The sequence below is a fragment of the Suricata suricatta genome, chromosome 14 (genome assembly GCF_006229205.1).
Source record: "Suricata suricatta isolate VVHF042 chromosome 14, meerkat_22Aug2017_6uvM2_HiC, whole genome shotgun sequence".
NCBI lineage: Eukaryota > Metazoa > Chordata > Mammalia > Carnivora > Herpestidae > Suricata > Suricata suricatta.
This window is the reverse complement of record NC_043713.1, coordinates 82,326,160-82,351,203: the sequence shown is the minus strand read 5'-3', so window position 1 is coordinate 82,351,203 and position 25,044 is coordinate 82,326,160. Positions and strand designations below refer to the sequence as shown.

Sequence of the window (25,044 nt, the reverse complement as noted above, 5' to 3'; positions counted from 1 at the left end):
GGGGTCATGATCCCTTTTTTCCCCCGTATGTGTATCCAGTTGATCCAGTACCATTGTTGAAAAAGCACCCTCCCCCCACGGCACTGAAGCATTGTCTTTGTCGTAAATCAGGTGACTGCGTTTGCATGAGTCTGTTTCCGGAAGCTCATGGGTATCCCCTGAGCGGCTCCCCGCATCCTGCAAACAACGGGCTCAACCCCAGATAATCCATTAAAATTTTTTTTCTGTTTTTTATTTATTTTTTAGAGACAGAGAGAGACAGCACAAGTAGGGGAGGGTCAGAGAGAGAGGGAGACACAGAATCTGAAACAGGCTCCAGGCTCTGAACTGTCAGCACAGAGCCCGACACGGGGCTCAAACTCAGGCGCCCCCCTGGAAGAGTTCTTAGAATTCCTCTAGTCTTGCTTTCCACTTTCACGGGTGGGAAGAACTGAGGCCTGGAGAGAAGTGGCTTGCAAGTTGCCCAGATAGCAGATGGCCTATCAGATTCAGATGCGGGTTTGAATTTCAGTGGTTGGGAGAAGATGATGCTTGTAATGGAAACCCAGAGGAAAAGTAGACTTGCGCGGGGGGTGTAGATGGGCTCAGTTCTGGCCACGCTGAATGGAGCTCGGGAGAGAAGTCCAGGGTGGACAGATGGCACAGGAGGCGTCCACCTGGTGGAGCAGATAGAGACGCAAGCAGGGAAGGTGCGTGAAGTCAGGAGGCCTGAGACTCCTGAGCGCCAAGGAAGGAGAGTTTCAGAGGAGTTGAGTTGTATTTCTCTTTTTTCTTTTTTTCCTTTTTTCTTTTTTGTTAAATAAGTTTTAAAAATTAATTCATTTTTTTAATTTAAATTTTATTTTTAAAATATTTATTTATTTTTGGGAGAGGGGCAAGCGGGAGAGGGCAGAGAGAGGGGGACAGAGGATTCGAAGTGGGCTCTGTGCTCACAGGCTAATGGCAGTGAGCCCCATGTGGGGCTCGAATTCATGAGCCGCGAGATCATAACCCAAGCCAAAGTTGGATGCTCAACTGACTGAGCCACTCAGGTGCCCCTATTATTCCTTCTCCTCCCCCTCCTCCTCCCCCTCTTCCTCCCCCTATCCCTCCCCCTCCTCCTCCTCCCCCTCCTGTTTTATTTTTGAGAGAAAGAGAGAGACAGCATAAGCAGGGGAGGGGCAGAGAGAAAGGGAGACACAGAATCTGAAGACAGGCTCCAGGCTCTGAGCTGTTAGCACAGAGCCTAATGAGGGGCTTGAACCTATGAACTGTGAGATCATGACCTGAGCCTAAGTTAGACACTTAACCGTCTGAGCTACCTAGGCACCCCCTCATTTTCTAAAATAGTTTATTTATTTAAACAAATGTTTTTTATGTTTATGTTTTTTTTTATGTTCTTTATTTTTGAGAGACAGAGAGAGACAGTGGGAACAAGAGAGAGTCTGAGAGAGAGGGAGACACAGAACCGGAAGCAGGCTCCAGGCTCTGAGCTAGCTGTCAGCACAGAGCCTGACGCGGGGCTCAAATCCACAAATGTGAGATCATGACCTGAGCCGAAGCCGGACACTTAACCGACTGAGCCACCCAGGCGCCCCTGTTTATGTATTTTTGAGAGAGACAGAAAGGGAAACAGAGAGAGAGGGAGACTCAGAATCCGAAGCAGGCTCCAGGCCCTGAGCTGTCAGCACAGCTGATGTGGGGTTCAAACTCAAGAACTGATATCATGACCTGAGCTGAAGTCAGAGCTTAACCAACTGAATCACCCAGGTGCCCAGCCCTTTTTTTTTCTTAAAGATGAATACCCAGGTCACTGGTTTGTCCTATTTCCCTTTTCTTGGGGTGCCAGCGTTCTAAAATAAAACTCTTGACTGTGCCTGGGCCTCGGGCAGTAAACTTACTTCTCACCACTGTTTGCCGAATAGAAATCGCTCCCCTGTGGGTAGCTCCTTAGACTGGAAGTACTAGCATTAGCTGTTGCTTCCTGAGATATTATAAGCCAGGGACCTCTTCCATATTATTTCGTCTGATCCACTTAAAACTATTTACCGCTATCCCCATTCCGTAGATGTCAAATCGAGGCTCAGAGTGACTTGTCCACAGTCAAGTAGCTAGTGTATGGAATTGCTGATTTGTCCCCACATCCACATGGCTGGCTCTCCGTGTCCCGTAATCCAGAGCTCTTTAGTGTTTTGGGCTTGGGTGTCTTTTTGGATTTTCTTGGCTGATTGGGCTTCACCCTGATTTGTTAGTCTGAGTTTGTATCTTCTTCCTTTTTTTTTTCAAGTTTGTTTATTTTTGAGAGCATGCAAGTGGGGGGAAGTGCAGAGAGGGAGGGGTCAAAGGATCCCAAACAGGCTCTGTGCTGACAGCAGTGAGCCTGACGGGGGGCTCGAACTCCCAAACTGTGAGATCTTGACCTGAGCCGAAGTCAGACGCTCAACCCACGGAGCCACCCAGGCGCCCCTGATTTGTATCTTACGCTCATCTGTCTGCGAGGGTTGGGGTCTTGAACCCAGGGCACAGAGGACATCTTGGTACCGGATCTGCACTAGAGATAATTTGTAAAGGTACAAAGTGAGGAGCCAGAAGATATCAGTGCTCAAGGAGAACTTGAGGACCTTTGTAAGCATCTTACTGCGCGGTAAGGAAACTGAGGCCTAGACCTGGGAAGAGATTTGTGCTAGGAGGTGGAGATGCTCTGGGCCCTCCCATTTCGCTCATGCCTTCCTTTTGGGACAACGTCCTCGATGGGACCCCTGCTTTTACGTTTACAAAGTGCTTTCAGTAATCGTGTCAGCAGGTCCTATTCTCTCCACGTTACAGATGAAGGAACAGAGACCCAGGAGCGATGTCACTGCTAGGAAGTAGCGGGGTGAGATTTGAACTGTGGCCAGTGCTTTTGCTAAGAAACACTACCTCTGTGAAATGGATGAGGAGCCATTTTCAAGGAGCAGAATAACATACCATTTGAGAAACTTGAGGAAGATAGAGAGGTTTCCAGAACGGTGATGCAGGAAGGTTGTGGGCATTCTCTGAGGAGTGGGCTCAGGAGGAGTTTGGGGTCAGCGCCCATGTGTTCAAGGTGACGTTCAGCAGCCTCTTCCCAGCTCTGAGCTTGTCGCTCTTGGAGCTGACTGATGGGGCCTTCAAAGCAAGGGCCGTGGGGCCACGGATTAATTTCTGCAGCTGGAATTTGTTGGATGTGTGTGGCCCAGAGAACCAATGAGAAGGGGTGGGGGGAGAGACGAAAGGAGGGGGATTGAGCTGCTGGCCTACTTAGGAACGCCAGGCACTGCTCAATGTGGAAAAATTTCCCTGTAACCCGTTGACTTCGGGAGCCCGAGAGTTCCATTGCTCTGGGTCCCTTGCAGGATCCAAAGGGCAGCTTGTCCCTGTCACCCGCTCCAGAGGTGGCTGCTCCTCAAAGCTTGGAGGGCCACATTCCATTCTTACCACTGATCTGTCCCTTCTGTCCCTTGGGGGCACCGGCCTCTTTCCTGGTACTGAGCTTCCTGCTCAGAGATCTGGCACTTAACAGCCAGCTCTCCTTTGCCATCAGGGGCAGAGCGGACTGGGAACCTGAGACGATGGAGGGCTGATTCTTAATCTCCAGCTCAGGCTGAAGAGGACAGGCAGACCCGAGTGTCCCCAGTGAACCCTGGGGCAAGCCTGTGGGTCCGTCCCCCCACATGCTTCTTCTCCATTCACATTTAAGGGATCTGATCTATTTAAGAACTAGGCTAAAAATCAGTGTGTTGGTCCTGGAAGAGGACCTGAAAAGACCTAACTCAGTGGTTTTCAAAGGGAAATCCCCAGAATCTGGGCCTGAGTTCTGAGCACACATCCACCCCTCCCCCCCCCTTCCTGCTTTAACCTGAGCTGCTTGTTTTTATTTATGCCTTTGGCTCTTGACAGAGCTTTTGTTTGAAGAAAGAGTTCTATGGCGGTGAAGACAGAAGTGTAAAGGTCATTTTTCTTGCCTCTGCACACGAGGCAACTGAGGCCTGGAGCAGGGTCAGTCAGGGTTGCTGGGACTGGAACTCGGTCCAGAGCTCTTGGCACTGTCTTAGGTGCCCTGGAGGCCCCCCTGCCCCAACCCCCATAGCGTGGCTTCCTGTGGGCGGAGCGAACAAGCCAGGCGCCCTTGCCTCCAGTGTGGTTCTTCACGTGAGAGAGTAAAAGGGCCTATATGGGGCAGTGTCTTCAGAGTTAAATCGAGGTGCCTAAGAAGTCACGTGTGGCGCGGGGGCATGAGCTCCGTCTCCCCATCTGTTTGATTGTGACACCTCCTCATTTTCTATTCAGAACCTCAGGACCCCGGACCTGTGGCCAGTGGCTAAGTGCATTGCAGACCCTACCATGTGCCAGACATTGTGTTAGGCTCTGTTACATCAATGGGCCCCTTTTACAAATAGTCTTCCAGTTCTGAGAGCTAGGAAGAGAGCTGGGATTTGCTGGAGTGAATTTTAAAAAGTAATGAGGGGTGCCTGGGTGGCACAGTCAGTTGAGCGACTGACTTGGGATTCTCTCTCCCTCTTTTTCCATCTCTCTCCTGCTCTCTCTCCCTCTCAAAATAATAAGCTGTAAAAAATAAAATAAAATAAAACCATAGTCACGGTAGCATTATCACACCTAATTTTTAAAAACCATAATTCCTGGGGTGCCTGGGTGGCTCAGTCGGTTAAGCGTCCAACTTCGGCTAAGGTCGTGATCTCAGTTTCCGAGTTCAAGCCCCACATTGGGCTCTGTGCTGACGGCTCATAGCCTGAAGGCTGCTTCTGATTCTGTGTCTCCTTTTCTCTCTGCTCTTCCCTCACTCATGCTCTGTCTCTGTCTCTGTCTTTCAAAACTAAATAAACATTAAAGAAATTAAAAAGAAATATAAACAATTCCTTAAAATGAGTAAATATCAGGGGCACCTGGCTGGCTCAGTCAATAGAGCATGCACCTCTTGATCTTGGAGTTGTGAGTTCAAGCTCCACACTGGGCATAGAACTTACTTAAAAAAATTAATTAAAAAATAAATATGTAAATATCCATATTTGTTGTTCAAACTTCCAGTTTCATGTTAGCATACATATTACTTTTTTTTTTTTGCCAGTTCTATGAGTCAGAAGGTAAATAAGGTCCTTACCTTGTGATTGGTTGTGGTGCCTTTTAAATCTCTTGTTTATAATCTCTAGGCCCTCCTGCCATCTCACAGCAGTCTGAAGAAGTTGGATTGTTTGACCTGTGGAGATTCATTGTCTGTATTTTGCCAATAGCATTCCCTTGGAGTAGCTTGTGTTCTTCTGTCTTGTGTAGTTTCCATAAATTGGCAGTTGAATGTAGACACTTGAACAGGGTCAGGATCTGTCTCTTGCTCTCTGCACAGAAATGCGCTTATTCATTCATTCATTCATTCATTCATTTTTTAGGGCAAGACTACTTCATAGACGATGTTCTATTCTTCCATCAAGAAGCACATAATGTCAGGTCATCTCTCTCTCTGTCTGTTGTTAGCAGGCATTGATGTTTGATTTCTAGATTCATTATTGTGTTAAGGGCTGCAAAGTGGAGCCGGTCTCGTTTGCTCACCCTTTGTTGTGTGCTGGCCGGAATACACCTGGAGAGACACTTCCTCTCCTCTGCCGTTCGGTTCAGACCTGGCCTTTACGTCAGGCTCAAGCCAGTGGTCACTGACCCACATCATTTGCCTCCCTTGTAACTGTGTAATCATTTCTGCACTTCCTCCTACCCTCTGGGGGCTGGAACCCAGCCCGGCTGAATTTTCTAGGTTGTTTGTGTTTCCCTGGGGGTTTATGTCTATGGAGTCCAGGCACCTAAAGGAACTGAGTTTCATCCTCCCTTTCTTCCTGCTTCAAGCCCTTCCCCGGACCATGGCTTTCAGGACGCCCGGGGAGCCGGATGGAGCTCCCCTGAACACCAGGGAAGCCATTCTTAGAACCAAGTGTCGCGACCTTCCGCTCCAGATACAGTCACTCAGCCTCTCCCGCCCTCGGGCCTCTTTCCTGCACACGCTTATCCCCCATCGGCCCCAGCAGCTCCTCCCTGCTCTGACGGCTCGGGTCCTGATTCCCTTTGCATCAGAGGGCGGGGGGCAGGCTGGGGTGGGGTCGGCACCTGGCTAAGAACAGGGAAGTGAGGGTGCACTGAGAGCCTTGGGGGTTGTGATGAGGGTGCTGGGAACCTGGTTTGCGTTGAAAAAAGAAAGAACGGGCCTCTCTCACCCACACCCTTCTGTGTTCAGGGACAGTTGTCCCACCAGTGGGGTTCCTGGCTGCTCAGGATTTCCAGATGTTTTCCGGGTTGGGGGGCTTCATCTTCTCTAGTGTGAAGAGGGTTACACAAACCCACCTTGAGGCATCGCCAGGCCATTTCTCCAGTTTGAGTGTCACTTACACGTGAAGTCATACGTCCTGTTCTGGGCAGAGCATAGAATCGAAAAGCACCAACATTACGTATTCATTCCACAAATGGTTTCACTGAGCTCCCGTTCTGGGCTGGGCTCTCTGTTCTAGATGCATCGGATAGAGTAGTGAGCAAGACAGACAGGACTGTCCTCATGATGCTTACAGAGTAGTCAGGAAGACAGACAAGAAGCAAGCTGACAAAGAATTAGTGTCTAGAATGAAGTGGTAGGAAGTCATCAAAGGATGACATTTTCTCTTTGCAAAGCTTCCAGTCAACTATGTTTAGTTATAGGGCTCATCTGTCCTGTCACACCTAGGACAGTGCGGGGTGCTGAGTGGGAGGCCCAGGGTGGAAGAGCCCTTCTCTGGCCTCAGGGGTATTTCTGGAGCCCTGGGCGGTTACCCAGTCATTCTCTCGTCTGCCCTGCTTTTGGTTTGCTGAGGCCGCCGTGACACACACTCTAGGTGCTTAAAATCACAGAAGTGTATTCTCGCACAGTTCTGGAGGCCAGAAGTCTGAAATCAAGGTGTTGGCAGGGCCAGGGAAGTCTCTAGGCGAGAATTCTTCAGCGGTTCCTCCAGCTTCTGGTAGCTCTTGGCTTCTTTGGCGTTCACATGTCGGCTTGTGGCCGTGTGATTCCAACGTCAGCCTGCATCTTGATGTGGCTGTGTTCCCTCTGTGTGTGTCTGTCCAAATTCCCCGTGTCTTACAAGGACATTGGAATTGGCTAGGGGCTCACCTTCATCCACTCTGACCTCAATTTAGTTGATCACAAATGCGGAGACCCTATTTCCACATAGGGCCCATTCACAAGTGTCCAGGGTTAGGACTTGAACATGTCTTTTTGGGGACACAAGTCAACCACAGGAGCCTGCAGGGTAAGCCTGTTAGCGAGATAGAGGACACCGCGGTTAGGCCCAGGATGGGAGGGGGCCAACGCTGGGCTGTGCCTTCTGCATCTCCAGTGTTTCGGATGGGGCACCTCAGTTGACTCTACACTTTTTTTTTAAGTTTATTTATTTTGAGAGAGAAAGAACGAGTACAGTGGGCCAGCAGTGGAGCGAGAGGGAGAGAGAGAATCCCAAGCAGGTTCCGAGATGGCAACACAGAGCCCAGTGCGGGGCTTGATCTCACAGACTGTGAGATTGTGACCCAAGCTGGAATTAAGAGTTGGACACTTAATCGACTGAGCCACCCAGGGGCCCAGGCCCCTATTTTTTAAAATTTATTGAGAAAGAGAGAGAGTGCGTGAGCATGTGGGCGCATGTGAGCAGGGGAGGGGCAGAGAGAGAGAGAATCCCAAGCAGGTCCCATGCTGTCAGGGCAGAGCCCGATGTGGGGCTCCAACTCATGAACCTACGAGATCATGACCTGAGCCAATATTAAGAGAGAGCCTCAACCAACTGAGACACCCCTAAAGGATTATTAAAAAATTTTTTCCAGGACTAGTTAAATTTTTTTTTTAAGTAATCTCTATACCCAATGTAGGGCTCAAAAATCACAACCCTGAGATCAAGAGTTGCACACTGTACTGATTGAGCCAGTCAAGTGCCCCTCCCAAAACTGGTTTTATTATTTTTTAAATTACCTTGGGGCACCTGGGTAGCTCAGTCAGTTGAGCATCTGACTTTGGCTCAGGTCATAATCTTGCAGTTCGTGAGTTTAAGCCCCATGGTGGGCTCTGAGCTGTCAGCTCTTAGGATTCTGTCTCTCTCTCTCAAAACATGAATAAACATTAAAAAAAATAAAATAAAATATCTTGATTTATGCAGGGAATAACATTTTTAGGGGGTCATGGTACAGTTTTGGAAATTATCTCACCCTCTTAAGTAAATGATACTATTGAACTAGATTATTTTAAAGCTGCGAAAGTCACAGTTTATAGGTTAATATATGTGTGTGTTTTAGGGGGGGTTCTGTGTACATGAGAGTAAACAGGAGTTGACTGTTGTATAAAATATCTTACAAAAGGCGAGTGTCATGGCATATGCAAAGCATATACATATTTGAAAACACACTTGTGCCTATATTTTACTCACCGTTAACTTGTGGATATATATGTCCTGTAAGGAAAGTGTTTTAAAAATACCACTCATTTAGGGGTACCTGGGTGGTTCAGTTGGGTAAGCGTCCGACTTTGCCTCAGGTCATGATCTTGCGGTTTGTGAGTTCGAGCCCCCTCTCGGGCTCTATGCTAGCAGTTTGGAGTCTGGAGCCTGCTTCGGATTCTGTGTCTCCCTCTCTCTTTGCCCCTCTCTCCCCTGCTCTGTCTCTCAAAAATAAACATTAAATGGGGCGCCTGGGTGGCACAGTCAGCTGAGTGGGTGACTTCAGCTCAGGTCATGATCTCATGATTCATGGGTTTGAGCCCCACATCGGGCTCTGTGCTGACAGCTCAGAGCCTGGAGCCGCTTCCGATTCTGCATCTCCCTCTCTCTCTGACCCACCCCCGCTCACACTCTGTGTCTCTCTCTCTCTCAAAAATAAATAAACGTTAAAAAAATTTTTTAAACATTAAAAAAAATTACCACTAATTTCAAGAGGTGAAGGGGAGTGGAAGGGGCAGTCTTCTGTTTATGGAATGAATGAGTCATGGGGTTGCAACTGCAGGTTGGGGGTTCAGTCAGGGGTATTGTACCCACGTCGTAGGGCTTCGGGTGGTAGTTACATTTATGCGGAGCATATCATGACCCAGAGACTTGTTAAATCCCTGTTGTACACTTGAAACTAATGCAACATTGTGTGTCAAATAAACTTCAGTGATGGGGCGCCTGGGTGGCTCAGTTGGTTAAAGCGTCCCGCTTCTGGCTTCGGCTCAGGTCATGATCTCACGGTTCGTGGGTTCGAGCCCCACGTCAGGCTTTGCACTGACAGCTCAGAGCCTGGAGCCTGCTTCAGATTCTGTGTCTTCCTCTCTCTCTGACCCTCCCCTGCTCATGCTGTCTCTCTCTGCCTCTCAAAAATAAATAAATAAATAAATAAATAAACTTCAGTGAAATATAAAATATATGTCAGTAACTTGTACATTGCCATGTACTTACCATGAATAACTGATTGTATGACATTGAATTTATTTCAGAGTTTTTCTAAATGTAAATACGTGGTACATTAAGATACATGTATGTGTTAATATATGTCTATATTATTGCTTATATATGTGCCATATTTATACACACATGCATATTACATGCATTATGTGTATATCACATGTGTGTGTATATAATAGACACTAACAAAAACTGATAAATGTACCCAGTTTTAAGAGGATTTTTTAGAACTAGATTTGGGCCGTTTTGTTTTTTGACGTGTTTTTATTATAGTCTTTGATTTGGGTTGTATGTGAGTTGGCATCATACATAGTACCAACTTGATAGAATAGTATTGATGTGATGACCTACTATTTTAGCGTTGTCAAAATCATACATTTATTGTGCATTAGTTTTATTGTGCAAGTTTGGGAATCAGGTTAGTGAGTCAGAAGCGTTCTGAAAGAAAAGGGGTTGATATGTACAATTTTGTCATTTCATTTTATTTTATTCATTTATTTTTTTGAGAGACCGAGTGAGTAGTGGAGGGGGTGGTGAGGAGCCAAGGAAGAGGGAGAGAGAATTTTTGCTCAGCCCCGGGGCTCAGCATGGGGCTTGAGCTCTCAAACCCTGAGATCATGACCTGAGCTAAAATCAAGAGTCAGATGCTTGACTGACACAGCCACCCAGGCGCCCCAACAATCTTGTCATTTTAGATTGGCAGGATGGGAAGCTGTGACTTGCATACAAATCTTTAGCTTTTTTTAAAATGTTCATTTATTTTTGAGAGTGCAAGCCAGAGACGAGCAGAGAGAGGGGAGGGGGACAGAGGATCTGAGGCAGGCTCTGTGTTGACAACATAGAGCCCAATGCAGGGCTTGACCTCATGAACCCAGAGATCATGACCTGAGCCGAAGTCAGACATTCAACAGATTGAGTCATCTGAGTGGCCCCAAATCTTTAGCTTGTATGCAGTGAGATGCCACAGCACATTTGGTACCCTTAGGAGCCTTTCATTTGCCTCCAACATTAATTGAGTATTAAACAAAAGTTTTAATTAAAATTAAATATTAAATTTAATTAATTAAATTTTTAATTAAAACATTTTTTCACAACTTTTTTGAGGTAGATGGTCTTACTTTTCTGTTGCAGATGAGGACATTGGGGGTACTTTGTCTAAAGCTCTTATGCTCTGAGGAAAGACGGGAACTTGAAACATCTGAGTCCTTTGATCCATTTTTGCATGTGGAATGTATTATATATGCTGAAAATTAAAAAAACAAAAACGAATGCCTGCCACCCAGGTTAGGAAGCATTGTAGCTCCTTACATGTTTCGGGGAGACCCTCCTGCCCCAGAGGTGGCCGCTGTCTTATTTTTTGGGGCTTCCATACCAAAGTACCAGAAACCAAGTGGGTTAAAAGACAGAAATTCATTCTCTCCGTTTTAGCGGCCAAAGTCCAAAATCGAGGTGTTGACTGCATTGCTTCCTCCTAGAGTTTTTGAAGGAAACTCCTGCCTTGCCTCTTCCTGCCTTTGGTAACTCCGGGCTTATGGACACGTGATTGCGTTCTCTGTTTCCATCTTTTACTTGACCTTGACCTTCTTCTCAAGACACCAGTGATTGGATTTAGGACCCATCCTCAGTCCAGGACAGTCTCCTCCTGAGATCCTCACATTCATTACCTCTATAAAGACCCTTTTCCCAAATAAGTTCCTATTCAGAAGTTTTGGGTAAATCTTTTGGAGGGCCACCATTCCACTACCGTCCTGAATTGTATTTAACATTTCCTGGCCTCTTGTAGGGTTTCCCACCTCTGCCTGCGTCCCTAAGGTCTGTTGCGTCAGGAAGAACTGAGCCCACGCAAGCACCTAGCGCCTCCGAGGGGGAGGGAAGGGCATTGTGGGCAGTTCTGTAGCCTCTGTAGAGAGAGACGCTGAAACCTTCCGTGGCCCTGTCTCTTGATCCATGATGAAGGGAGATTCACACAAGAAACAATTAGGTAAAAGTGAGAGAGAGAGATCGGAAGAAATGAAGTTCTTGTTCACGTCAGATTGGAGGAAGTATATGAGATTTAAATTAATATCTTACATTGCTTTGAAAAATAATTTATCGTGCATGTCTGGGTGGCTCTGTTAGTTAAGTGTCTGACCTTGGCTCACGGTTTGTGAGTTCGAGCCCTGTGTCAGGGTCCGTGATGATAGCGCAGAACCTGCTTAGAATTCTCTTGTTCTGTACCCCTGCCCCACTCGCATTCTGTCTCTCTTTCTCAAAATCAATAAAACTTAAAACAAAGAAACAGAGGGGCACCTGGGTGGCTCAGTCGGTTAAGCGACTGACTTCGACTCAGGTCATGATCTCATGGTTCGTGGGTTCGAGCCCCACGTCAGGTTCTGTGCTGACAGCTCAGGGCCTGGTGCCTATCTTCAGATTCTGTGTCTCCCTCTCTCTCTGCCCCTCCCCCATTCATGCTCTGTTTCTGTCTCAATAATAAATAAACATAAAAAAAATTAAAAGAAACAGAAAAATAAGTTATTGAGATAAAATTCACATAACATAAAACTAACCATTTTAATATACACAATTCAGTGGCATTTAGTACATTCATAGTGTTGAGCAACCATTAACGACTCTGTTGGTTCCAAAACACTGTCCTCACCCTGAAAGGAAACTCGTACCCATTAGCACTCATTCCTCATTCCTGTCCCCCAGCCCCTGGCACCCACTAATTTACTTCCAGTCTCTGTGGACTTACCTCTTCTGTACATGTTCTATAAATGGCTTTGTGCTATATGTGACCATTGCAGTTAAGCGACCAACTTCGGCTCAGGTCATGACCGCACGGTTTGTGGGTTCAAGTCCTGCATCTGGCTCTGTGCTGACAGCTCAGAGCCTGGAGCCTGTCTCGGATTCCATGTCTCCCTCTCTCTCTTCCGCTCCCCCACTTGTGTTCTGTCTCTGTCTCTCAAAAATAAATAAATGTAAAAAGAAATTTTAAAAAATGTGACCATTGGTGTCTGGCTTCTTTCACTGAGTATCATGTTCTCCCCCCCGCCCCAAGTTTATTTAGTTATTTTGAGAGAGAGCCCATGCTTGAGTGAGCAGGTGAGATGCAGAGAGAAAGGGAGAGTGAAAGAGAGAATCCTAAGCAGGCTCTGAGCCTGGAGCCTGGAGCCTGATGTGGGACTTGATCTCACAAACCATGAGATAGTGACCTGAGCTGAAATTGAGAGTTGGATGCTTAACTTACTGAGCCATGCAGGTGTGCCGATGGGAGACTTTTGAAAGAAAAAAGTTACTTAAAATTTTTGTTTATGTATTTATTAGAGAGGTGGGGAGTGGTACAGAGAGAGAGGGAGGCACAGATTCAGAAGTAGGATCCAGGCTCCCAGATGTCAGCACAGAGCCTGATGCAGGGCTCGAACCCACAAACCATGAGATCATGACCTGAGCTGAAGTCAGACTCTCAACCAACTGAGCTACCCAGCTGCCCGAAAAGTTACTTTTAGAAAAACCAACTTTGTTGGTCATTTAGTGCCTGAGTTTTTTTGTTTAATAACATTTTTATTGAGGTATAATTCAATGCTGTATAATTCAGCTATTTAAAGTGTCCAATTCAGTGGCTTTTCATCTGTCCACAGAGCTGTGCAAACATTGCCACAGTCAATTTAAGGACATTGTTATCACCCTCCATAAAACCCTCACACCTGTTAGTCATCCTTGTTATGTTTTAGGATCTTAAGGAGTTAGTCCACTGGACTGGCTGCCAGAGATTTAAATGTCTTTTTCTACTGCTTAATTTTCTCCACCTGTAATTATGGATGAACTTGGCAAGTTAGGTAACAGTACCTATCTTCAGGCACGTTATGAAAGTGTTTCATGTGCATTATCTCCTTTAAGGCTCAGGTCAACCCATGGGCAAGCTGCCATTTTTGTCCCCATGTTACGGATGGGGAAACTGATAGAGAAGCTAAGAGGCCCAAGGTCCAGCTTGGGTTTGAACCCTTAAGTCTTACCTTAATTTGTTCTGATAGAGGCAGCTGAGCTCCAGTCTTCAGTGCTGACTTTCATGAGCCTCTAGGTCTGTGATTGCCATCTACTGGCCCAGCAGTCCTTCCACAGGGGGCTTCTTAGACTTGACCTCGTGCAAAGTTAGGAAGGAGAGGCTGGGGGAGGTGGGAGGCTGGCCAAAGGACCGGGAGGGTTTGGCCGCCTGTTCTTCTGCCCCTTCCCCCACTGTCACAGCAGGCTCTCTGCCAGGTCGGCTTCCCAGAAAAGCCGAGCAGAGCCTACCTGTTCCAGGAGCCCTCGGTGAGGTCCGAGCCAGCACTGTCCAGAGCAGGCCAGAATTTCCAGCAAAGTTCAGGGATGCCCCCTGGTGGATCTGTACTCCCGAGGCAAAAACAAAGCTGTTCTCTGAGTCTTCCCAGGATCTGTGGGGTCAGGAGCCAGTCACTGAAGGCGGAGATCATTTTTCAACCATAGCATGTGATCTGGATTCAGTATTGCATAGGACAGGGACAGGAGTTGCGGGACAGGAGCCCAGGCGCTGGATTAGAATGAATTGGCTTCACATTGCAGTTCTGCTGCTCATTAACTGGGCATTTTGAGTCTAGTTAGTTGTCTGAGCCTAAGTTTCTCATCTGTCAAATGGGTATAAGTGAAGTACTACCTCACAGAACCACAATTAACTTAAGACAACCTGTGGAGACAGCTTACCTGTCCTTCGTGAATATTAACTGTTCTGATTGGTAGAATATGTTCTGGACGATTTGAGCCCATCCTTTTGTCTGTAGACATTAGTTTCCTCATCTATTATTACTATTTTTTAAATTTCTTAATGCTTATTTATTTTTTGAGAGATAGTGAGAGAGAGAGAGACAGAGCACAAACAGGGGAGGGGATGAGAGAGAGAGAGAGACAGAGACAGAGAGACAGACTCCGAAGCAGGCTCCAGGCTCTGATCTATCAGCAAAGAGCCCATTATGGCACTCGAACCCATGGACCATGAGATCATGACCTGAGCCTACGTCGGACGCTCAACCGATCGAGCCACCCGGGTGCCCCAAGTTTCTTCATTTATAAGACAAGTACAATCCTACCTAGCATCTGGGGTGGTTATGAAAAATTAGATATTGAACCCAAAAGATAGTAACACCCAGGTTTTCGCACGTGCCTACGGGATCACTTTTCTTATTCAGTTCTTGCTGTGTGAAAGGCACTGTGTATAAATTCAGCAAATATTGAACTTGGGCCTCTTATAAGGCAGGCTCTGTGTACAGAGCTGGGTATATTACACGGAATCAGAATGGAATAGTACTCACAACAGCATTAAGTTCCATGAGGGTTTTATCTTATTCAAGGGTTGGCAAACTTTGTAAAGATCTAGAGAGCCAGTATTTTGGGCTTTGCCAACCATTTAGTCCATGTCAGCCTCTCCGCTTAGCCCTGGCAGCCTGGGCGCAGCCCAAGATCTTGTGTGAACCAGAATGTGGCTGTGTGCTAGTAAAACTTTATATATGGACCCAGGAATTTGAGTTTTGTACTATTCTCACATCATGAAATATTCTTCTTCCTGAGAGGTGCTTGGGTGACTCAGTGAGTTAAGCGTTTGATGTCAGCTCAGGCCCGGATCTCATGGGTTGTGAATTTGAGCCCCACGTCGGACTCTGTGTTGGCAGTAGGGAGCCTGCTTGGGATTCTCTCTCTCCCCTCTCTCTGCCCCTCTGCTGCTTGTGCTCTTTCTCTCTCTCTCAGATAAATAAATGAATTAAAAAAAGTCTTTTCTTTCCCCCTCCCTCATTACTTAAAGGCGTAAAAACCTTTCGTAGCTTGTGGGCCAGATTTGCCCACACGTTGTCATTTGCTTGCTTTGCTCTTTGTCTTGGAGTAGCTTTGAACAAGGGGTTCTCCTGCTTCCTGTTCTTTTCTTTCTTTTTTCCTCTGGTTTATGCATTTCTGAGTTTCCATGGATCATGTATTTGTCACTGAGCTAATGCGGACTTGAGGTCTTTCCTTAACAGATGGCGGGCTCCTCATTCCAGTCCTGATGCTTATTTTGGGTCCTGACAGGCAGGAGGGGCCAGCTTTCTTCCTCAATCACCACGAAATTGGCAATCTGCTGTGTGTCTGTTTTCTCCCCGCTCACGGCGCTTACTCTGGTGGTTCCTTCTACATTGGCTGCACGTCTGGAGCCATTATTATTTCCATCTTACAGATGGAGAAGTAGAGTCCTTGGAAGGGTTGTGATTTCCTTGAAGCTTTGTTTGTTGCTGGTGGTCCCAGGGCTCGCGCTGAATGCTCCTGTCTCCCAGTCCTGAGCTTGGTGCCTTGTCTCTGGGAAGCAGCCGGAGGCAGCGTGGCTCTGTCCTGAGATGCGAGGCTGGGCTTTGCCAAGAAGGGTGCCCCTCATTCCTTCTAGCTCAGCGGCGGTTCCCGTGAGAAGTCATATGTCACATGGTGCGTGGGACAGCCAACATGCCACCCTTATTTGTTCCACAAATAGGTACTGAGTTCCCGCTATGTGCCAGGCTCTCTTCTCGATGCGTGGGGTAAAATAGTGAGCAAGACAGACAAGACCTGTGCCCTGGCGATGACTATGGAGTAGTAGGGAAGAAAGCCAGCAAAGCCAACGAAACACATTCAGGAACTGTGATTAGGTCCAGAGAGTAATGGGGAGACCCAAACATTTCTGTACCAGACCCTGCAAGTAGTTCTGTGAGCATCATCTGATTGAATCCTCACAGTTAGTCTATGAAAAGAGATGGCAGGGGCGCCTGGGGGGCTCAGTTAATTAAGCATCTGACTTCGGCTCAGGTCATGATCTCATGGTTTACGAGTTCAAGCCCCACGTTAGGCTCTGTGTTGACAGCTCAGAGCCTGGAGCCTGCTTTGGCCACTGTGTCTCCCTCTCTCTCTCTCTGCCCCTTCCCCCTCTCAAAAATAAAAACATGGGGTGCCTGGGTGGCTTGGTTGAGTGGCCGACTTTGGCTCGGGTCATGATCTCACAGTCTGTGGGTTCGAGCCCCACATCGGGCTCTGTGCTGACAGCTTCAGATTCTGTGTCTCCCCCTTCTTCTGCCCCTCCCCCCTCACTCTCTGTCTCTTGCTCTCAAAATAAAATAAAGACATAAAACAATAAAAAAATAAAAACATTAAAAAAGAGTTTATTTTTTTATTCTTATTAAAAAATTTTTTTTAAATGTTTTTTATTTATGCTTAAAGAGAGAGAGTGCACGAGTGGGTGAGGGTCAGAGAGAGAGGGAGACACAGAATCCGATGCCGGCTCCAGGATCTGAGCTGTCAGCACAGAGCCTGACGTGGGGCTCGAACCCACAAACCGTGAGATCATGACGTGAGCCGAAGTTGGATGCTTAACCAACTGAGCCACCCAGGCGCCCCTAAAAAAGATTTAAAAAAAATGAAAGCAGGATAAAGATACAGAGGTTCAGAGAAGTCAGGTAACTTTCCTGGCCTCACAGACCAGGGAGGGAGATAGCTAGTTTTCTGTAGAAATAAGGACTATCCTAGTGCTGTGAGTAAACAGAAAGGCCTTGAATGCCATGCCAAGAGATTCTTCAGTAGGCAGTGTGGATCACTGAAGGTTTTGAGCAGAGAGGAGTGTCCAGGGTCAGGTCTCTGTTTTAGAAAGCTCACACTGTCAATACTGTGGAGAATGGACAGGAGTGGGTAGTCTGGAGACCGCTGAGGATGTTCTGGAAGGAGGGGGTAGTCTGGAGACCCTGAAGAGGTGGTCTCGGAGAGCAGTAAGGTTGGATTGGAACAGCGTGGAGGCCGTGGGGGTGCAGGGACGCCGTGGAGAGAGATGCAGTGAGGAAAACCAAGCAGATGAGGTGATGGAGCAGACAGGCATAGCGGGGAGGCAGGGTTTGACTATGGGGACCCCAAGTTTGATCCGGGCCCCAAGCTGTCAGGAGCCACCAGCACGTGGACTCTGCCCCTAGGCGGCCGTCGGCTGGTGGACGTGATGGACGTGAACACGCAGAAGGGTGCGGAGATGAGCATGTCCCAGTTTGTGCGGTACTACGAGACGCCCGAGGCTCAGCGGGACAAGCTGTACAACGTCATCAGCCTTGAGTTCAGCCACACCAAGCTGGAGCACCTGGTCAAGCGGCCGACCGTGGTAGGCCCCCTGCCGCGGCCCCCCTCCCGGACGCCTCCCGCCTCCTCCCCTCGCCCCACCTCACCTGCTGCCCAGACCTGAGGCCAGCCAGCAGCAGGCCCAGGGAGGGGCAGGAGGGGCGTGGGGAGCACGAGGAAGGGTGGAGGTGGTGAGGGAGCCCAGCCGAAGGGCACCCCAAGACAGGAAGTGCTGACAGCAGTCTGGCTTTCAGGTAGACCTGGTGGACTGGGTGGACAACATGTGGCCCCAGCATCTGAAGGAGAAGCAGACAGAAGCCACGAACGCCATTGCAGAGATGAAATACCCGAAAGTGAAGAAGTAAGACTGCCTGGCTAGTGGTGGGAGCTGGGTGTGGGGGAGGAGGGGGTCTTCTAGCCCCGCCGGTGCTGCTGGGATGTAAGGGATGGGGGTCCTTGGCAGGTTGGCACCTTGCATTCCCCATCCAGATGGTCCTCCTTGGCCTCCTTGCCAGCTCTCCCTCGGGTCATGTGATCTGAGTGAGAAGGAGGAATAATGGGGACCGTCTCTGTACATGTGTGTGCTTGCCGTTCCTTTAGCCACTCCTGCCAAGCGACGGCCAGCCCTGGGAGTGGGCAGAGACCCACTCGCCGTGGACACTATGCTTTTGCCACGGGCTGGGGAGGGATCTGGTGTTGTTTTGCCTTTTGCTGTTGAGACCCAGGGCCTCTGATCCACAACCTTTCCCATCAGAACCCAAGGGCTACTTCCCAAACACTCCTTAGGTGGTGTCTTGAAGTGGCAGGTCGGCTCCAGGCCGGGAAGGTGGCCACATCTAATTGCAGATTGCAGGAACATCACTAGATATGGACCAGTAAGTCCTGAGACCAGCTGTTTAACATGGACAGAGGCACCAATGATCCCCTCCACATTCTAGAATTTCATTAATGGACCCTGGGGACCCTTGTGGCTGTCGGGGCTCCCACCATCTTAGGCCGTCTGCGTTTCTGTCTCCGAATGGGAAGGAGATGCTGGCCGTCCTGGGCAGGCCTGCTGCTCTGGGCTTCCTAGAAGAGTTGGCTCTGGCGGCTCCAAATCCATTAGCATCTCTCTGCTCAGCCCTGCTGCCAGGAGTGCCCCCAGGGGTGTGAAGGCTGTGAGGTTTCCATTCACTCCACCCTGAAGTAGAGTGAATGGAGACTGGGTGCCAGGCTTTGTAAGGGAGGCCAGCGCGCTGGCCCTGGCTTCGCAAGGCTTTGCTTTCAAGCTCTCTCTTTCTCTAATTATTTCTTGGGCATTTTTCCTCTCCTTGAAGCTGAAGCTCCTTACACCCCTTAGATGTGGCTGCATCAAACACAAAGAACGGGCTCAAGGTGGGGAAGGAAAGAGGGTTTCAGTTCTGTTCCTTTGCCATTCCATCTCAGCAAAATTTCTGGAGCCCCTGGGATGGGGAAATAAGAAGCATGAGAATAAGAGCCCTTACCCTCTGGAGACTGTGTCGTATGGTGCCATCTCATCCTAGGTAGAGTGAAAGTGGGTCGGGGACAGGAGAAGGGGGATCCTTTTTGGCTGGTGGTATTGGGAACACTGCACTTGGGCTTTAAAGGACAGAGGAGATGGGAAGGACTTGGAGGGGAGGTGGTGGAGGCAGGAAAGTGCCAAGGGCCTTGATGGAATCATGAAGGTAGAGCCGGAGGAGAGAGTGTGGGACTCAGAGCTTAGTTAGGGGTGTATCACAGCTCTGATCAATTGGTTGCGTGATTGATTGGTTGATTCAGTCAGCACATGTAGTAAACATCTGATTGGTTTGGTGCTGGGCACTGGGAATGCAGGGGAGAAAACCAGGTGAGCTCCTTGCCCTCACAGGGTTTATAGTCTATGTGGACACAGATGTTCATCCAACAATCAGAGAAATCAATGGAAATTTGCAGCTGTGTCGAGGCCACAGGGCAGAGATCCATGGTGCTCCAGGATTGTGTACCTGGGTACTCGTGGTCAGGGAGGGCGGGGCCATCGTCCCCAGGGTGAGGCCTCAGGGGAGAGGGGTTACTTCGGTGAAGAGGTCTCTGGGAAGAGAGCCTAGTGGGATCGCTAGGAAGGGCAGGGAGACAGGGCCCGGTGGACCTGCGGAAGGGAGGTTAGTGAGGGGGTGGCGGGTGCTGGATGCTGGGTGGCCAGGCTGCTCAGGGCCTGCTGTGCCAGACTGAAGGGTCAGTGTTTCTCTGAGGAGCCATCAGAAACCTCTCTGAGATCTTAAGCAGAGAGGGATGTGTGCAGATACATATTCTGCAAGTTCTGCTGCTGCTGTGTGGACTGAGGAAGGTGGGAGTGGAGTGATAGGGGAAAGCAGTGAGTCGCTTCCATGAGGGCAAATGTCGGGGCAGGAGGGAGCAGGGGGCGTACGGGACGTATATCTCGGAAGGGAAAAAGCGCGGGGCGGGGCAGGGAACCTAGATTTCAATTCCTTGCCCCCTTTAGATGTTTGGTGTATTCTTCACCTTATTGAAAAGTTCCTCTGAATAGCAAGTTCTATTAATACCTTGAGAATCCTATCAAATTACCAAAAAAAGCCTCATGCACTATTTTCTAGAACTGTGTGTCTCGGACTCCTTGGGTGGACTGTGGGGCAAATACATTTACAAACCCCGTCAGTGGCCTTGGGGACTTGTTCTAGGATTTGAACCTTGTTAAGAAGGAAGTTGTCATCTTGGGAATCTTCTGTTGGTTTGGCTATGAAGAATGCAGTTTTCAGTTAATCAGCAAGGTAAAAAAATCCCACGATGATGAAGTCCCCTGGGACCACAGATGGTTCTGTGGAATTTAATTAAAATGACATTGTTTCTAGAAGTCAGAGTTTCCATGCTGACGGGTCACCTGAAATGAGGTTTGTGGGAGGAAAGAGAGAAGTGTTATAGACTCATTGTTGCCTTCTCCCCGGCTCCAGGATTTGCCCAGTTGGATCATGGAGGGGGGTTCGGAATTTTAATGGGTTCTGAGATACTTAAGGCTAGGGGTGCTGGCGGTTGTCACGAGGGTGGCTCTAACTTTATGGGGACAAAAGATGTAAAGGATATGTTAGTGTATCGGTTATCTATCGCTGTGTTTCCTGAGTGCCCGCAAATTCAGACCCTAGTCTATAGTGAATAAAGCAAAGCCCCGTTAGTTTGAGTCCTGCATTGGGCGTAGGGCGTACTTTAAAAAAATAAAGCAAGATGAAGGGAAAAGAGGACGACAGGGCAGGCCGAAGGAACGTCAGCTGCCTTGTGCACTTCCGCCATTGCCTGCCCTCCAGCTCTACCCTGCGGGGATGTTTTGGCCATCCAGAATTATGTGTCCTGGAAAATTCCTTATAGTCGGATAAACAGTGAAACTACTTGGGAGTACCCTCTTGTATAAGTTAGTTGTTTATTGATGCATAACATTTCCCTAAAACTTTATAGCTTAAAACAGCTTACAACAGCATGAGCGCACAGCTTCTGTGGGTCAGGAATCTCAAGAGCGACTCAGCTGGCTCCTTCTGGCTCATACTCCCTCTTGAGGTTGTCTTGACTGGGGCTAGAGTGCCCGCTTCCAGGATGGCCCAGTTACGTGGGTGTTGACAAGAGGCCTCAGTTCTGTACCACATGGGCCTCTCCATAGGGCTGCTCTAGTGTCCGTGACTTGGCGGCTGGTACCGCCCCCCCCCAAATGGTGGAGGAAGAGAGAGCAAGGAAGAAACCACAGTGCCTGTTATGACCCAATTTTGAAAAATCACATGCTGTTTCTTTCTACCGTATTCTATTAATTAAAAGTGAGCTACTACGTTTAGCTCACACTCCAAGGGGAGGGGAATTTGGCTCTATCTCTGAAAAGAGGAAGTCTCGAAGACTACGAAGACTACGTGGGTATGTTTTAAAGCCTCCACAATCTCCTCTCTGGCATGGGCATACCTTTCTCATTCAGGACCACTGGGTATTATAATGCATTCTGGAGGGAAATTAGCAAATCTTTTCTCTCCTCACATGCTATTTGTAGAAATGAGGTTTGCAGCTTAATGGAAATGGGCTGTGAACTGACAAGTAGTGAAAGGAAGGGGGACCCCACATAGAGCATACAGTTGGCCCCCAAATAATTGGGAGTGAATTGTATTCCCCCCTCCTGTACTTTCTGGGGGTGGCAGGAAGAACTGGGGAAAAAATTGGGTGTGAAGCTGAAACTCAGACAGGATGGGACAGCTGGGTGCTGGGATGAGCAAGGTTCAAGGACTGCCCCTGGCAGTTTCTGGTGGCTTCGGGAAGTTTCTCAGCTCCTCTTAGGGACTCAGTTTCCCCTTCTACAAAGCGGGGGTCCTGTCATCCCTGCCCCACCTCCCAACCTGCTGTAGGGAAAATGGAGCCTACATTGGACGTGAGACGTGGGCAGGGCAAAGTGGCCTCGTGCAGACACAAGTCTCCGGCTGCCATCAGAATTCTTGGCTTTTCGATTTATTCTCTCACATTTGCACTGGGCCTTTATCTCAATAGCGCTCATTTACTTTCAACTCTCCTCAGCCATGGTTGTTGGTCTTAGCAATGGACATCCCTGTGTAATATATCACCCAGGGAATCTGACCTAGAGAGGCTGCTGATGTCACACAGGCATAGAACTGTGTGGGCCACACACCCACACCCCAGGCTTCTGGATTTCTGGCTTTTCCTGTCTACATCCACACCTTTACAAGAGGAACAAAGGAAGCCTGCCTTTCGGTGCTGCCATGTGTAGCTGCAGACACCGTGTTAGACACTTAGCATGCACATTTTTTAAAAAATATTTTTTATTTATTTTTGAAAGACCGAGAGAAACAGTGCAAGCACTGGAGGGTCAGAGAGAGAGAGGGAGGTACAGAATCTGAAGCAGCTCCAGGCTCTGAGCTAGCGGTCAGCACACAGCTCGACGTGGGGCTTGAACCCACGAACTGTGAGATCATGCCCTGATCCGAAGCCGGACGCTTAACCGACTGAGCCACCTAGGCGCCCCCATGCACGTCTCAACCGTACTGGAAGCAGGTGTTACTCTTCTCATTTTACCGACAAGGAAACTGCTGTTCGTAGTGCTTCGTGCAGCTGTAGGGGCTGGTGTGGATAGGAATAGTTTCAAAAATTCTTTTTTTTTTAAAGTTATTTATTTATTTTGAGAGAGAGAACATGAGTAGGTGAGGGACAGAGAGAGATAAAATCCCAAGCAGGCTCTGCACTCTCGGCACACAGGCCAACATGGGGCTTGAACTCACGGACCGTGAGATTATGACCTCAGCTGAAATCAAGAGCTGGATGCTTAACCAACTCAGCCACTAGGCACCCTCCAAAATTCTTCTTAAAAAAACATAACAAAAAACATAAAACAATGCTGGCCAAACCAAGCACATCTAGGGTCTGATTTGACCCATGAAGACCACCAGTTAGAGGCCCCTGACTAGTTCCACAAATGGGAATGCGGAGTTCCAGGCGGGGGAAAGATTTAGTCCAATGTCACACAGTTGATTAGAATAATTACAGGGCTGTATTGCCGGGTGCTATACTTAACACAGACGAATCTGATGTGATCCCTGCTGGGGCTCGAGCTGAGGCATTTGTGACTAAAAAAGTAATAATTTTCCTGTGAGGACAGCCTGGTCCAGCTGTCAGGACCTTCTTGCAGCTCATTTAACTCCATCTATATCTTGTGTGTCAAAGACATTGCTCAAGAACACCTGCTCAATGATTGGTGCTCAAATCCACGGTGAGAGAGAGGCGGAACATACATATGGTCAAAAAAATCACCCAGTTCCAAAAATGTTCACAGTTTAATTTCACAGCAGGCCGTTAGAGAGGTACTAATGGGTGGGCCATCCTGTAACACAAGGGAGCAACACCCTGGCCCAGGGCATTGACCACCTTGAGATGGCTTCAGTGTTCACTTCCCAAAAATGGGGATTATAGGGTTGTCTTATTTATTGATTTGTTTAGATTTTATTTATTATTTTTTGAAGATTTTATTTAAAAATTATTTATGTCTTTATTTTATTTTGAGAGAGAGAGACAGAGAGAGCGTGCGGGGGAGGGGCCGAGAGAAAGGGAGACAGAATCTGAAGCAGGCTCCAGGCTCTGAGCTAGCTGTCAGAACAGAGCCCGACGCGGGGCTCGAACCCACAAACAGTGAGATCATGACCTGAGCTGAAGTTGGACACTTAACCAACTGAGCCACCCAGGTGCCCCATGAAGATTTTATTTTTTTAAGTAATCTCTATACCCAACATGGGGCTTGAATTTACACCCCTGAGGTCAAGTCACATGCTCCACTGACTGAGCCAGCCAGGGACCCTAGGGTTATTTTAAAGGTGAAATGATATCATGCATATAAGTAGCTATTATTATTAGCACTTGATAATTTAGAGCCTATTAATTAATATTGGTGGATAGCCCCAATAGATAGGATTTGGCCAAAGAATGAAGAAGCTTGATTTCTGCCCCTGCAGAGGTCTCCTGCCCCCTTGGGGTTTAGGGGAAGGGTGTGGGGACAGAATGAGAGGACGGCTGTGGCCCTGGTGAGCATGCCCTGGAGGGTGGGACTTCTGATTTGAGCTTGACCATCTCCTGCAGCCGGAAGTCAGGGGCCTGAGTTTGACTCTAACCTGCAGACGCTGCTTCTTTGAGAGTCTTGGGATTTGCCAGGTTAGACCTGGGAGAAGGGCTGAGAATCTGAGCCAGGCTGCTTGGGTAACATCATCACTGCCTACAGTAATGACCTGGGTGAGTCATGGCCTCCCCACCTCTGCTTTCTTATCTGTAAAATGGGGACAATCCTGGGAATGACCTCAGAGGGTTGTGAAAATTGGATTTAATAATCGAAGAATCATAGTGCCAGGTACTGTGTTAACATGTATCTCTCTCTCTCTCTCTCTCTCTCTCTCTCTCTCACTCACTCACTCAGTAAATTCCCACAGTAATTCTATGATGCATGGTTGCAGAGCTACTAAGGGGGCAGGTAAGGGACATCTTAGAATGGAGAGTTGAACTTCAGGTCACCTCCCTGCCATTAGGATGAGAAAACCTGATCAGGGAGGGAAAGGAAGTTGCCCAAGGTCACAGAGATAATCTGTCTTAGGGCCAGAGCAGCATCCCTGGTCTCGGAGCTGCCAGACCTGGGATCTGACATTCCCTCCAACCCCGATGGGTAGACACATTTAAGGAAGGTGGCTTTGCTGGGTGGCCGCCTCCAGTAGCCGGACGGCGTCCACACTCCCCGAAAACGGGGGCGCGGGGGTTCCTTAGCGCCCGCCTGTAGAGCTGCCCTTGTGCTCCAAGCCGGGGCGAGGGGACGGCCGTGGGCGGCGGCGGCCTCCCCTGGCGCTGGCCGGCCAGCTTCCCTCTCGCCGCCGCGGCCTCCCTCCTCCTTCCTGGCGGCCGCCGCGCCGCGCGGGTGTTCAGTTTCAGCGCGGGGATGAGCGCAGGCTGCGCCCGGCTCCCCGAGGAAGGAAGGAAGAGAGAGAGGGCTGCACAGTCCTCGGCCGGGCCCTGGCAGCGC

At 48.6% G+C, this 25,044-nt stretch overlaps 1 protein-coding gene and 1 long non-coding RNA gene across 6 annotated transcripts in view; one reads left to right on the top strand and one right to left on the bottom strand.

Annotated features, from left to right (window-relative positions):
- Window positions 1–25,044, top strand: part of KDM2B (lysine demethylase 2B) — a 125,478-nt gene that overhangs the window by 13,249 nt on the left and 87,185 nt on the right. For all 5 annotated transcript variants that reach the window (XM_029922929.1, XM_029922930.1, XM_029922933.1 and 2 more), the window contains exons 5-6: window positions 17,387–17,565; window positions 17,777–17,883. In XM_029922929.1, the coding sequence (XP_029778789.1) occupies window positions 17,387–17,565; window positions 17,777–17,883 (286 nt within the window). The remainder of the gene's footprint in view (window positions 1–17,386; window positions 17,566–17,776; window positions 17,884–25,044) is intronic.
- LOC115278461 lies at window positions 18,826–22,097 on the bottom strand. The gene is made up of 3 exons (XR_003902899.1): window positions 21,903–22,097; window positions 20,207–20,397; window positions 18,826–18,964 (listed from the first exon to the last, which is right to left on the bottom strand). It is a non-coding gene; the product is annotated as an uncharacterized LOC115278461 (long non-coding RNA).